The sequence below is a fragment of the Sceloporus occidentalis genome, unplaced genomic scaffold, assembly GCF_023333645.1.
Source record: "Sceloporus occidentalis isolate IW3139 unplaced genomic scaffold, rSceOcc1.0.p SCAF_38, whole genome shotgun sequence".
Taxonomy (NCBI): Eukaryota; Metazoa; Chordata; class Lepidosauria; order Squamata; family Phrynosomatidae; genus Sceloporus; species Sceloporus occidentalis.
The window spans coordinates 9495846-9508867 of NW_028317018.1; the positions used below are offsets into that span (position 1 = coordinate 9495846).

The 13022-nt window shown below is 43.4% G+C and overlaps 2 protein-coding genes across 2 annotated transcripts in view; one reads left to right on the forward strand and one right to left on the reverse strand.

Annotated features, from left to right (window-relative positions):
• Nucleotides 1-1371: 1371 nt before the first annotated feature.
• LOC149297650 (transmembrane protein 11-A, mitochondrial) lies at nucleotides 1372-4159 on the reverse strand. The gene is made up of 2 exons (XM_089488574.1): nucleotides 4113-4159; nucleotides 1372-1888 (listed from the first exon to the last, which is right to left on the reverse strand). Exons 1-2 carry the CDS (start codon nucleotides 4157-4159, stop codon nucleotides 1372-1374), a joined length of 564 nt encoding a protein of 187 aa, XP_089344700.1.
• Nucleotides 4160-4913: 754 nt separating this feature from the next.
• Nucleotides 4914-13022, forward strand: part of LOC149297651 (protein NATD1) — a 33384-nt gene continuing 25275 nt past the window's right edge. Inside the window, exon 1 of the mRNA XM_089488562.1 lies at nucleotides 4914-5007. Coding sequence (XP_089344688.1) covers nucleotides 4914-5007 — 94 coding nt within the window. The remainder of the gene's footprint in view (nucleotides 5008-13022) is intronic.

The following is a 13022-nucleotide window of genomic DNA, read 5'->3' on the forward strand; positions in this document are numbered from 1 at the left end:
GTAAAATACCAGAATGCTTATATTAATCTGTAAACATAGGCTTAACTGCAAGATGTAGGAATTGGGAGAAAGATCCATCTGAACTGAAACATACCAGTTTCTGTAATACAAATTAATCACTATTGTTTAATCTGGGAATAACACCATTTTTACATGTATATATGTGTAAACCCATGCATGAGGGGTATCACTGTACTCGGGTGATATTGCTGAACACATATTGGGGTCTTGTTTGAAAGTGACGTATACCAGGAGCTGCCACAAAGTTTGACAAAGGGCGGTAGCAGAATTAGTGCATGGAAAAGGTTAAAATACCAGTATTTGAAATACCTTGGGGTGTCTTCAAAAATATATGGTTTGATGGGGTAAATTGCATTGGCCAGCTTCAAAGATACCCAAAATAACACATGGGGCAGAATGACCAGATTTTGGAAAAAATGGTTTTAAAATAGCAAAATGCTACTTGTACTTATTGCTCATTCATTAACTTTTTTTGATGAGTAAAAGATTTTTTTCCATGTAAAAGTCAGAAAACTTGCTTTTTTTTTTTTCTTCTTCACTTTATCATTTTATTTTTTTATGGGAAATTAGATAATATGATCAACCAAATGGTATCTGAAGAAATACCTTCTTGTCCTGAAAAAACAACATATAACTTGTGTGGGTACACTAAAGAGGAGAAAATTACATCTAAACATAAGCACTGCAAAAGTGTTAAGACAGCCTCGATCCCAAAGGGTACAAAAGGTAAAACACAGCCTTTTAACAGGGGTTAAAAGGCTGTTAGATTAGCAAAGAGATTATATTTTCTTTTGACAATACCCTTTCAATACATACTTTGTGTGTATGTATGTATATATATATATATATATATATATATATATATATATATATATATATATATATATATATTATATATATATATATATATACACACACACTTTAATGATGTTTACACCAGAAGACTAACCACATGTAAGAATTTTAAATATGCTGTCAGGGAAATGTCTTCACCCATGTTTTAAAAACGACATAATGAAGGCACATAAAGCAAACTGTTTTGTTTACATTTTAATGTTGATGTGGACTGTTCGGTTTAGTATGGTACAACAAAAGCTTCATGGAAAAAAAAAAAAAGTTATCCATTGTTTTCCTGTAGATATTCATGTTAGTTAGTAACTTGAATCCAAGGTAATTAGTTAACTGCAGGTCCTCGCTGTCCAGCTGTAAAAACTGAAACTAATCAGTGCAGCAGTATTGTAAGGGTTTGAGTTTATATACTTGTTTTAATCAAAATTCTAGCTCCAACAATATTCAGATGAGATAAAGCTGTTACTGTTGTGTTTTATCTTCTTAAATAGAAGGTGGCAATCATAGGGCATACAGTTCATAAAGCTTCTTGACACAGTATGCCAGAGCAGCAAGAGCTATTGTGTTGTGAAGTCTCTTTCTATGGATGTCGTCCTTTCTTACAAGCACAACAGGAGTAGAGGAGGTGAGTGTGTGCAGCGGCAGTCTTGAAAGTTTGTAGGCATCATACTCCACCTGATATTTGCAGCATGGGTCGAATTGCCAGGAGATGCCATAAAGAGTGGAGCAGGCCAAACTGACTACACCTGCAGGCAGGGACACGTAATGCGAATACTCTGATGGCAATGCCAGTGGGGTAAGGAGACAGACTGTGCCTGATAATACTGCAGTCTTATGCAGGCAGTTTCCCACAGAGATCCAGCGTGCCGTTTCATCGCCGATGCGTGTAGGCTCAATCACTATGTATTTGTACTGGGATTCCAGTGCCTGCTCCAGCTCATACTCAAACTGGTCCTGTGCATTTTCTCCATTGTAAATTTCATGTACGATGTAGCACTCACCCGCTGACAGAGGCACCCTGATAATAAGAACGTATTAACAAGTGTAAGCTCTCATAATACGCACTCCACATTATTATTACTCAAATGAATCCAACACACAATTGGGTATATTCACTATACCCAATTTCACAAACACTAGCATGTTTCTAGAGAAAGATAGGCTGTAGAATGCATACTTCAAAAGGTTATATATATATGTTTTGTAGGGCTAAGATGCTTTCTTACGGTACTATCTTTCTTTCATCATGATTCTGTTTTTCTAGCCAGCAAAGGTTTTTTTTTTTTATGTTATATCTGAAGTGGTTGAAGCATGAGTATTTCTTCTCAAATCTTTTTTCCCTGTTTACAACTTTTTAAGGTGGAGAAACTCAAACCAGTGCTTCTGACATAGTTTGTGTATTGTGTTTCTACCATGCACCAAATCCGTCAGCAGCGGGGAACCCAATCTGTTTGCAGAGAATGGCAAAACACATGCTCAGCTCTGGCATGTTTATCCCCTTCTCCTTACCCCACTCTTTCTCAATGTGTACAAAAAAAATATGTATAACACGGAAGAATGATAGTGATAGAATAATTGTGAGTAAAACTAAATAAAATAAGGACTCAAGAGGAAGTAAAATTTGACATCACTTGTCCCACATGTACAATATCGCAACCGTGGTTGTTAATCTGTATATTAATCTGCAGGGTGGCAAGGGACAGTTGAGTTCTTACAATTGCTTTATCTTACCATTTTTCTATAATTAGTTCAGTGCTGTCGGGTCCTAAAGCTGCTGTCATAACTGCAAGAATGTCATAACTATAGCACAAACTCCACTCGTGTAATTAAGAGAAGCATGGAATGGAATAGTGTATTTCCAAGCCTAGGTGTTGATGACTCCCTCAGCAGGTGTAAAGTCCGGATTTTGGGTGAGGCGAGATCCGTACTCACCTCAGGTGCAACAGCAGCCCCCCTGCTGTTGCACCTGAGGTGAGTACGGATCTCGTCTCACCCAAAATCCTCACCCAACAGCCACCCGATCAGCAGCTGCAGGACTAGCTGGGAGATCGCAATCTCCCTCTAGTCGGCTCAACATTAGGGAGTGCTAGGTCTGTCACTTCAGCTTTACTGCTCCCTATTAATCACCACCCACCGGCAAATAATGCAGAGCGCGGGGATGTGACGTCATCCCTGCGCTCTGCAGTAATAGCCGGCACGTAGTGATGAGGGAGCAGTAAAGCGAGGTCTGAAGTGACAGACCTCGCGCTCCCACAGAAGGATATAGGGTAGAGGCAGACGGATGAAGGATGGTGGAAGAGGTAAGAGATGGGGAGAAAGGACAGTGTATATGTATGTGTTTGTAAGCTTCTGTGTGTATGGGCCAGTGTGTGTGTAAGAGCAGTATTGTGTGAGTAAGAGTAGGTATTTATAGCTGGCGCGTAAGGGCGGTGGACGGGTATATATGTGTGTGCATAAGGGCAGTGTATGTGGCGAGTTCCACATGATTAAAAAATAAATAAATAAAAAAAAGTGTCCCTCTTTCACATTTTGAAATGCTGGGAGGTATGAACAGGTGCCATGACATCATGTGGACCCACATTCCTATGGTGGCAGCTCACACAGAAAAGTGTTCCACAATCCACGGATTTGAGAGATCTAAATTGATTATGATAAGCACGCGTGGCTGAAAATAATGTGTATGAAACATACATGTGTGCCTCAGCAGGATTGAGTCTCCATTAGCCTAATTTTAAACACACACAGATGGGGAAAATTATCCATTGTAAAGCATAAATAATATCAGGTCCTGTGTGTACAATCACTTTACACATATAAACGGTGTAGGGGGACCATGCGTGTATAATTACGGAAACCCTGCAAAACATCACGTGTAGCTCATGAAAATTAACCCACTAAATGTTGCTTGCCACACACAAAGCTCCACTCGTAATCTGTAAACACTGCTCATACCAGCAAGAATATTAACGGATCCGCCCCTCAATCAATGTATTACTTAAATTAAGGGGGAAAACACGCAACTTCCAATAACCTGCCGAATCCACTCCCTCACACCTAATCGTGCCCCTGCGTTGGCCCACACATACAGTCGAACCCTGTCAGTGCTCAAATTCCCTTCCAAGATCCAGGCACCAACCAAGCATTCCTAAGCAATGCACTCAAGGCCCAACACACCAAGAAATACCCACCTCAGACAGAAAGCCTTCCCTATACCCAGGTTCACAGTGGGTACTCTAACTCACCTTTCTCTGCCTCCCTGCCCAGCGCGCCTCCTTCCCCAAGTGGCCATCTTGGACACTCGGCTCGATAACGTTTTCCTAGGGGCTGCACGGCTACCGGGGTTGATGGGAAATGTAGTACTGACATCACAGGGCACACAAGGAGGATGGAGGGACAAAACTACAATACCCAGAGTATGCTGGAGCTGCGTAAAGGCGTATATCGCTTAGCTGCATGGAACATGTAGTTCTCAAACCTCTATACGTATTAGTGAATGTCACAGGGACGCAAAGGGCAGGGAAATGGAGTTCCCACCGAAACCACACGTCAGCATGTTTTCCACTGAACTTAATTAGATAGTTGTAAAGTGTACGCATTGTTTTCTACAGAGACAACAAAATGCGTATTATGCAGCTGAAAAAAACTTTAAAAAAAAAAACATACGCGTGGAAATACAGGTCGCTAATGGTCTGACTTCTGTTACAGAAAATATAGTGGATTTACTTTTAGGTCAAAACTACTATGTCGAGGATTCATGTACGTAAACGTTACATCCACAGGGAGAACGTCACTGTAGTTCGCAAAGAAACAATGTCTCATTTTCTTCAAGGACAATATAACAAAACGTGCATACGGATTGGCTAAACTCAAATCCGTCATTTGGTAATTGGTCAGAAAATGTGTTCACTCTGTGATTGGTTGTTTATACCTGTTTGGTTCTGTAGAGAGTGACATCCGATTTCTCTGTTTTGATTGGATAGGTGTGGCATGTGACTTTACAGCTGATTTCCTGGCCGTGTTTAGGGGGTGAAGCAGAGCTGCACATGGCGCATTCTGTGTCGGAAAGCATGGAACAAATTGGTCCTATTCGAGTGGAACACGACCGGAATAGAAGGCAGTTCTCTGTGCGCCTCAACGGTATGGGGATTATACTGAGAAAAAACTAGGGAGGGGGTTCAAAACATGACCCCTGTGATTAGTCGAAATTCTCCGTCACGATTTCGTGGGAGAGAGAAGGGGTCAGAGGACTATAAAACGACAATAAGGTGAACTACTGATACTTATGTATGTGACAATGCATGCCCGGTTGCAGCGATATATTTGGTCGACAGTAGAATTTAAAACGTTAAAAAAAAAAAAAAGTTTACAAGTGATGGCAGGAAAAGGTGTTGGTGATGGCAACAAACAATGGCAACATGAATGTAGGCAAGGAAAAACATTTGCATGTATATGTATATTAATACTAACATGAACTCAGTGTTTACACTATAATACATGGGAGGTACAACCAGGGAAGGCCTGGCACCTTCACACTTGGTGTAGCAGATAAAGCCAAGTGCTCCCCTCACCAAAACTAACGTTCACACTAGCACTACTACACGCGCACTCATACCAAAGCATCCCAACCCCACAAACTTGCCGCGATCTTTTATTTATATATATATATATATATATATATATCCTCCCACATGCTACGATGGGTGCTTTAGTACCGGAGGGGTTTGTATTAAAGAATTTGGAGCTAGCTGGGGGGTAGTTACACGAAGGGCAGCCCGCTAACCTCATACAGTAACTGCAGCTGTTTACTAAACACAATGGTCAGGCCTCATGACTGGGAAACAATAGGTGGATGACTACATTCAAAACGAGAAAAAGCAAGAATTACTACTATTTTATAAAGGGCAGTTTCTTTTGTATCAGGTTGTTTTTGATTTGATACTAGAAATGACAAAACGGAGCACTAGGGGAGAAGCAGGACTAAATTTGCCAGACACTAAAGCATACAACCTGCCAACTTTTGACAAACATTTGATGTACCTAAAAAGACATACATGCCAAGCTTCAATATGAGTGAGAGATGGCTCTTTGAGTAGTGGGGCCAGCCATTCATTTTCCTCAATGGAGGCCTGGCCAATATTTGAATTATTAGTAAATTTATCCAATAGCTGTATGCATAAAAATGTGTGTGTGTGTTACAGTACCATCCACAAATATTGGCATCCTTGGTTAATATGAGCAAAGTAGGATGTGAAAAACTGCTTACTGTTTAACCTTTTAAAAAATACACAAACATACTCTGCTCTTGTGGATATCAAACAATTGCAAACACCATTTTATATATAAAAAAACAGATTTGTGAAATGTGTGCCACAATTATTTGCACAATTTTAGTCAATACTTTGTGCTACCTCCCTTTACCAAGATTACTGCTCAAGTCTTCTCATATAATGCCTTATGAGGTTGGAGGATACATGGCAAGGGATCTGAGGTCATTCCACCATAAATAAGCTCTCCTTCAAATTTTAAGGTTGATGCTAATGGACTCTCCTCTTCATTTCACCCCAAAGGTTTTCTATGTTGTTCAAGTCAGGGGCCTGGGTTGACCATGGCAGAACCTTGATTTTATGTTCAGTAAACTATTTTTGTGTTGATTTTGATGTATACCGTATTTGCTCGATTATAAGACGACCCCCCAAAATCTGAATATTAACTTAGGAAAAAAAGAAAAAGCCTCAATATAAGACGACCCTAAAGGAAAAAAGTTTTACCAGTAAATGTTAATTCATGTAAACTATTTTTTTTAATAAAAGCTATGATTGAGAAAAATATTTTTTTTGTTTTTATTTCTTGTATTTTCCAACCTGTCCCCCAGTTACGCACATCTGCCCCCAGGCTTGCCACTCCAATATGGCACTGTGGCCCATGATATGCCTTTTAACCCTCTATATGCCACTGTGCCCCATGGTATGCCTTTTGACCCCCTATGTGCCACTCTGCCTCCAGAAATGCCTTATACCCCTATATGCCACTCTGCCTCCAGAAATGCCTTATACCCCTATATCCCATTCTGGCATTTAGGGGGTTAAAATGCATATTATGGGGCAGAGTGGCATATAGGGAGGTATAAGGCATTTCAGGAGGCAGAGTGGCATTAAGGGAGTTAAAAGGCATTGTATAGAGCACTCTGCCTCCAGAAATGCCTTATACCCCTATATGCCACTCTGGCATTTAGGGGGTTAAAATGCATATTATGGGGCAGAGTGGCATATAGGTGTATAAGGCATTTCAGGAGGCAGAGTGCTCTATTAAATGCCCCCTTAACGCCACTCCAGAAATGCCCTATGCCCCCATTTAACACACACACACACACACACACCCTATACCCCCATTTAACTAACACACACACACACACACACTCTCCCCTCCCCTCCCCTCTCAGCCCTCTCTTACCGGTGCTTCCAGCCGGGGCAGCGGGTTGACGTCGCCTTCTGCTGCAGCCGGAAGGAGGTGGAGTTGGCAGCGGGGGTTTGTATCCGTCCGTCGCGTATACTTTCCCCGGCTGTCAGAGATCAGAGTTCCCCGCACCGGTGCGGGGAACTCTGATCTCTGACAGTCGGGGAAGGTTTGCGCGACGGACGCAGACAACCCCCGCTGCTAGCCACACCTCCTTCCGGCTGCAGCGGACGTTGTCTACGCGGATCGCGTAGACGTCAACCCGCTGCCCCGGCAATACAGCAGGAAGCACCGGTAAGTGTGTGTATGATGGGGGGGGGGTGAGACAGGAGGATCCAGGTCCCCTGCAGCGGTGCGGGGGATCTGGATCTTAGTCTCCTAATCAGACTCTATTTGAGGTCTGATTAGAAGACGACCCCGATTAGAAGACGAGGGGTATTTTTCAGAGCATTTGCTCTGAAAAAAACCTCGTCTTATAATCGAGCAAATACGGTATTTTGGATAGTTGTCCTGCTGGAAGATCCAACCACAGCTCATTTTTAACCCCTTAAGGACAGCTGTTTTTAATTTTTCGTACCCTTGCTGTGGCAATGGCTGTTTTTTCACATTTCTGTGGTGTTTGTCTTTAGCAGTAATTTTCTTCTCTCTCATTTAGTATACCCACACAAATTAAATATTGGTTTGGTTTTTTTTCAGGACAGAAAGGCTTTGTCACACTTTGTGGTAGTATTTTTGTGTTTTTTTTTTTCCCCACACACATTGTGCTTCAGTGAATATACAGCACCTGGTATATGTCACTGTCAAACACCCCAATATGTATTCAGCAACATATCGTGAGTGACATCATCCAAACAGGTTTGTCAGGTTGTTTGGTGGTTAAAGGGCTACTTTTGGGAGGTGTGCATTTTTGTTTTGGAATTTTGACATCTGGTCAGGCTCAGTCAATGCCTTTTTTGGGTCATCTTTGAAGCCCACTAATTTAATTTACCCCGTCAAACATTTGAAGACAAGACAACCCAGGGTGTTTCAAATGTTGGTATTTTAACACTTTCTATGCACACATTTTACCACAAGCCTGTGTCAATGTTTGCGGTAGTATATTTTATTTGGGGTTTTTTTTCCTCATGCACAATCCCGTTCAGCTCCTGGTATGTGTCACTGTCAAACACCCTCTTTGATCACCTTCTCCTCCTCCTTTTAGCCACCTGGCGACGGCAAATTTGAAAGGTATATAGCCTTTCTACATGGTGCATAGGATTGTTCCTAGGAGTGCGTGGTATGGGGGCCCCTACATTTTTATTGGTGTTGCTCAATGCCTCTATGTCGAGACATTGCAGCAACACCAGCTGATCAAAGATTGCTTTCTACACTTGTCTTACCCTATGACTTGCCAGTCACGTCAATTGTCATTGAAGGGATTTATTTCCATGAAGTGCCTGGCACATCAATTGTCAAGGGGTTGCTATCTGGAAGAGGCAGTCAGGTGTTCGTTTAATATCTGCTGTGTCCACTATGCCATGTATCCTAACAAAATGCCCAGGCCTCTGTCAGAAAAAACAGCCCCTAAACATTAGAGCCACCATTATATTTAACTGTGCACATGAGGTACCAGCATCACATGATGTAGAAGCCCCAGCGGAAGTGAAGGGGAGTAGCGGAGACTGTCTGTGCACATCGTGCAGACCCCCACCGGCTGACAGAGAATCGAGGTCTCCTGCAGAGGATCACCCTCTCTGTCAGCTGGTGGGGGTCTGCGCAATGTGCGCAGACAGCCTCTGTTACTCCCCTTCACTTCCACTGCACTTCAGTGCCGAAGTACAATAGATCTGCATAGCTCCTACCAGCTCCAGTGAAAGTGCCTGTCAGCAACGGAGGTTCACAAAACACCAGGGAGTCGGGAGAGAGGCAGAGTGGCATATGGGAGGGGGAGGAGGAGGAGGCAGAGTGGTGTATGGGAGCCACCGTCCCATACAGGCCCGGACTGGGACAAAAAATAGGCCCGGGCATTTAAGCCTGAGCAGCCCATTTTTATTTATTTATTTATTTATTTATTATTAAAGCCCACCCTTCATGTACCATCTTTGCATTTACTTTCTCATTCACACAAATCATTAACAAATTAATTAATGCAGTCTCACAAATCATTCAAGCAATTCATCCACACCTGAATTCATTAATTGTCATACGCATTCACACAATTCATCCACACATTTATTCATTCATTCTCATATGCGTTCACACTACCCCCTCTCCCCATCTTATCTGCCCCTTATCACTGTTCCTCCTTTTCACTATGTACCCCCTCTCACTATCCCCTCTCCCCATTTCTCACTATCTAACCCCCCTCTGCCCCTTCTCACTGCACCCCCCTCCCTCACCCTACTTACCATGTTGCCGGAGCAAGCAGCAACTGCGACCGGGCCCACGGCAGGGCCGGATTGACTTAGGGGCTGATGGAGCTGCAGCTCCAGGCCCCTACCTTAAAATAGGCCCAGTGGCATATTGGTAGTTATAAGGCATATCAGGGGGCACAGTGACATATAGGGGGGTATAAGACATATCGATATTAGGCATATCAGGGGGTCATAAGACATTTCTGGGGGTAAAAGGTATATCAGGGGGCTCAGTTGCATATCACTGGCATATAAGGATTATAAGGCATATCGGGGGCCCGGTAGAATCTCTGGCATATAGGAGGTATAAGGCATATCTGGGGGCAGAGTGGCAAGCTGGGGGTCAGATGTGCATAACTGGGGGCAATTTGGTAAATAAAAGAAAATATAAACAAGGCTTTTTTTCTCATAGTTTTTATTAAATATGAAAAATAGTTAACATATGAATTAATATTTACTAATAACTTTGTATTAAAACCTAGTTTGAGAAACACTGTGTTTGGGTTCTTGTAGCTTTTATTATGTCAGTAAAATAAGAAGGTGAATAGGGAAATGCCATTGTGATAAAGAGATGAAAGTGTAAATTGTAAGTTTTTTTATTACATTATTTTAAATAAAAAAAAATAATCGGCCAACTAATCGATTGTTAAAATAATCCTTAGTTGCAGCCCTTTACCAAACCCACCTCTGGTGTTAATTGCCAATAAACTCTATTTTGATTTCATCTGACTTTCTTCTTGAATCCCCTCTAAACACCTAGTGGTGATATAGGTAATGCCAAATTTGTAGTTTTGGAGTCTTTCTGACCCCAAGATGCAATTCTCCAGCTATGGTTCTTGGGAATTCTGGGACAATATAGATATACATCCTCTTCCAGGTAAATTCATAGCATTTCCAGTTGACTGAACCTTTTGCCACACATCAAAGCTCTATTATAAGTAGGGCTGCAACTAACGATTATTTTAATAATCGATTAGTTGGCCGATTATTTTGTCGATTAATCGATTAATCGGATAAAAAAATACATTATTTTAAATTGAAGAAAAATTGCAATAAAAAAAACGTACAATTTACACTTTCATCTCTTTATTGCAATGGCCTCTCTCTCTCTCTATTCATCTTCTTATTTTACTGACATAATAATAAAAGCTACAAGAACCCAAACACAGTGCGTCTCAAGCTAGGTTTTAATACAAAGTTATTAGTAAATATTAATTCATATGTTAACTATTTTTCATATTTAATAAAAACTGAGAAAAAAGCCTTGTTTACATTTTTTTATTTACCAAACTGCCCCCAGTTATGCACATCTGACCCCCAGCTTGCCACTCTGCCCCCATATATGCCTTATACCTCTTATATGCCAGATTCCACTGTGCCCCTGATATGCCTTATACTCCTTATATGCCAGTGATATGCAACTGAGCCCCCTGATATACCTTTTAGCCCCAGATTTGTTTTATGCCCCCCTGATATGCCTAATATCCATATGCCTTATACCCCCTATATGCCCTAAAAATTCATAATACCCCCCATACACCACTATAACTCACCCATACACCACTCTGGCTCCTCCCCCTCCCATACACCACTCTGGCTCCTCCCCCTCCCATACACCACTCTGGCTCCTCCCCTCTCTCATACTCCACTCTGCCTCCTCCCCCCTCCCATACACCACTCTGCCTCCTCCCCCGCCCATACATCACTTTGGCTCCTCCCCTCCCACACATCACTTTGCCTCCTCCCCCTCCCATATACCACTCTGCCTCCTCCCCTCCCATACATCACTTTGGCTCCTCCCCCCTCCCATACTCCACTCTGCTTCCTCCCATACACCACTCTGGCTCCTCCCCCTCCCATACTCCACTCTGGCTCCTCCCATACTCCACTCTGCCTCCTCCCATACATCACGTTGGCTCCTCCCCCTCCCATACATCACTTTGCCTCCTCCCCCCTCCCATACTCCACTCTGCCTCCTGTGAACCTCCGTTTCTGACAAGACACCAGGGAGCCGGGTAGAGAGGCAGTGGCGTATGAGAGGGGGAGGAGCCAGTGTGGTGTATTGGAGGGGGGCTCCCATACACCCCTCTGACTCCTCCCCCCTCCCATACACCGCTCTGCCTCTCTACCCGGCTCCGTTACTGAAGGCACTTTCACTGCAGCTTCATAGAAGCCACAGTGTAAGTGAAGGGCAGTAACGGAGGCTGTCTGTGCGATGCAGACCCTCACCGGCTATCAGAGAGGATGATCCTCTGTCAGCCGGTGGGGGTCTGCATCGCACAGACAGACTCCGTTACTGCCCTTCACTTACACTGTGGCTTCTATGAAGCTGCAGGGAAAGTGCCTGTCAGTAACGGTGCCGGGTAGAGAGGCAGAGTGATGTATGGGAGGGGGGAGGAGGCAGATGGGAGGGGGAGAGAGACGGAAGTGAGAGACCGGCCGACAGTGAGGGGAATCCAGGTCCCCTGCAGCGTTGCGGGGGATCTGGATTCCGGTGTTATAATCCGATCTCTGTTTGAGGTCGGATTATATAAGGAGAGGAGTTTTTCAGAGCATTTGCTCTGAAAAAAACCTCTTTTTATAATCGATAAAAATCGATCCGATTAATCGATGATGAAATTCGTTGACAACGATTTTCATTATCGATTATTATCGATTTTATCGATTAGTTGTTTCAGCCCTAATTATAAGCTTGAGAGCAAAGCTCTTTCCACCTAATGTATCGGTTTGTCTAAGTAATTTTTCCCCTGCCCTATCTGGGTAGGATCTTCTCCCGCTTTTTTTTTTTTTTTTTTTTTTTGCAGGCTCATGGGAGAGCCCAATTTTTGCTGACATGATTCCCCCGCTATGAGAAGTGAATAAGCGTCTCAGTACCCCAGCCGGGTACTTGGGAGTAGAGCCCTGCGCGGGACTGCTTTTTTAATCCCGCTCCCGCTGTTTTTAATCCCGCTCCCGCAATGTGGGTGTTCCGCTCCCGCCACATTTGTGGCCAATCCCGCCCGCAGTCCCGCAGGTTGTTCCCTCACAGCGTCTCTTCTCTTGCTCCGCCCAGGAACAAGGAGGGGTCACAGGAAGTGATGTCACATTACGTGACTCCGCCTTGTTCCTGGGCGGAGCAAGATAGGTGACACTGTTATGGAGCAGCGAGAAGACAGCCTTGCGGGACTGCGCGGGATTACCCACCTCCCAATGCAGTCCTCTACTTGGGAGCACTCTGCGGTTGGGACGATACACAACTGTCGTTGGGCTTACTTACCGCTAGCCCTTGGGCAGGCAGCACAGTCTTCCTCCTGCTGGGCTCCGTGA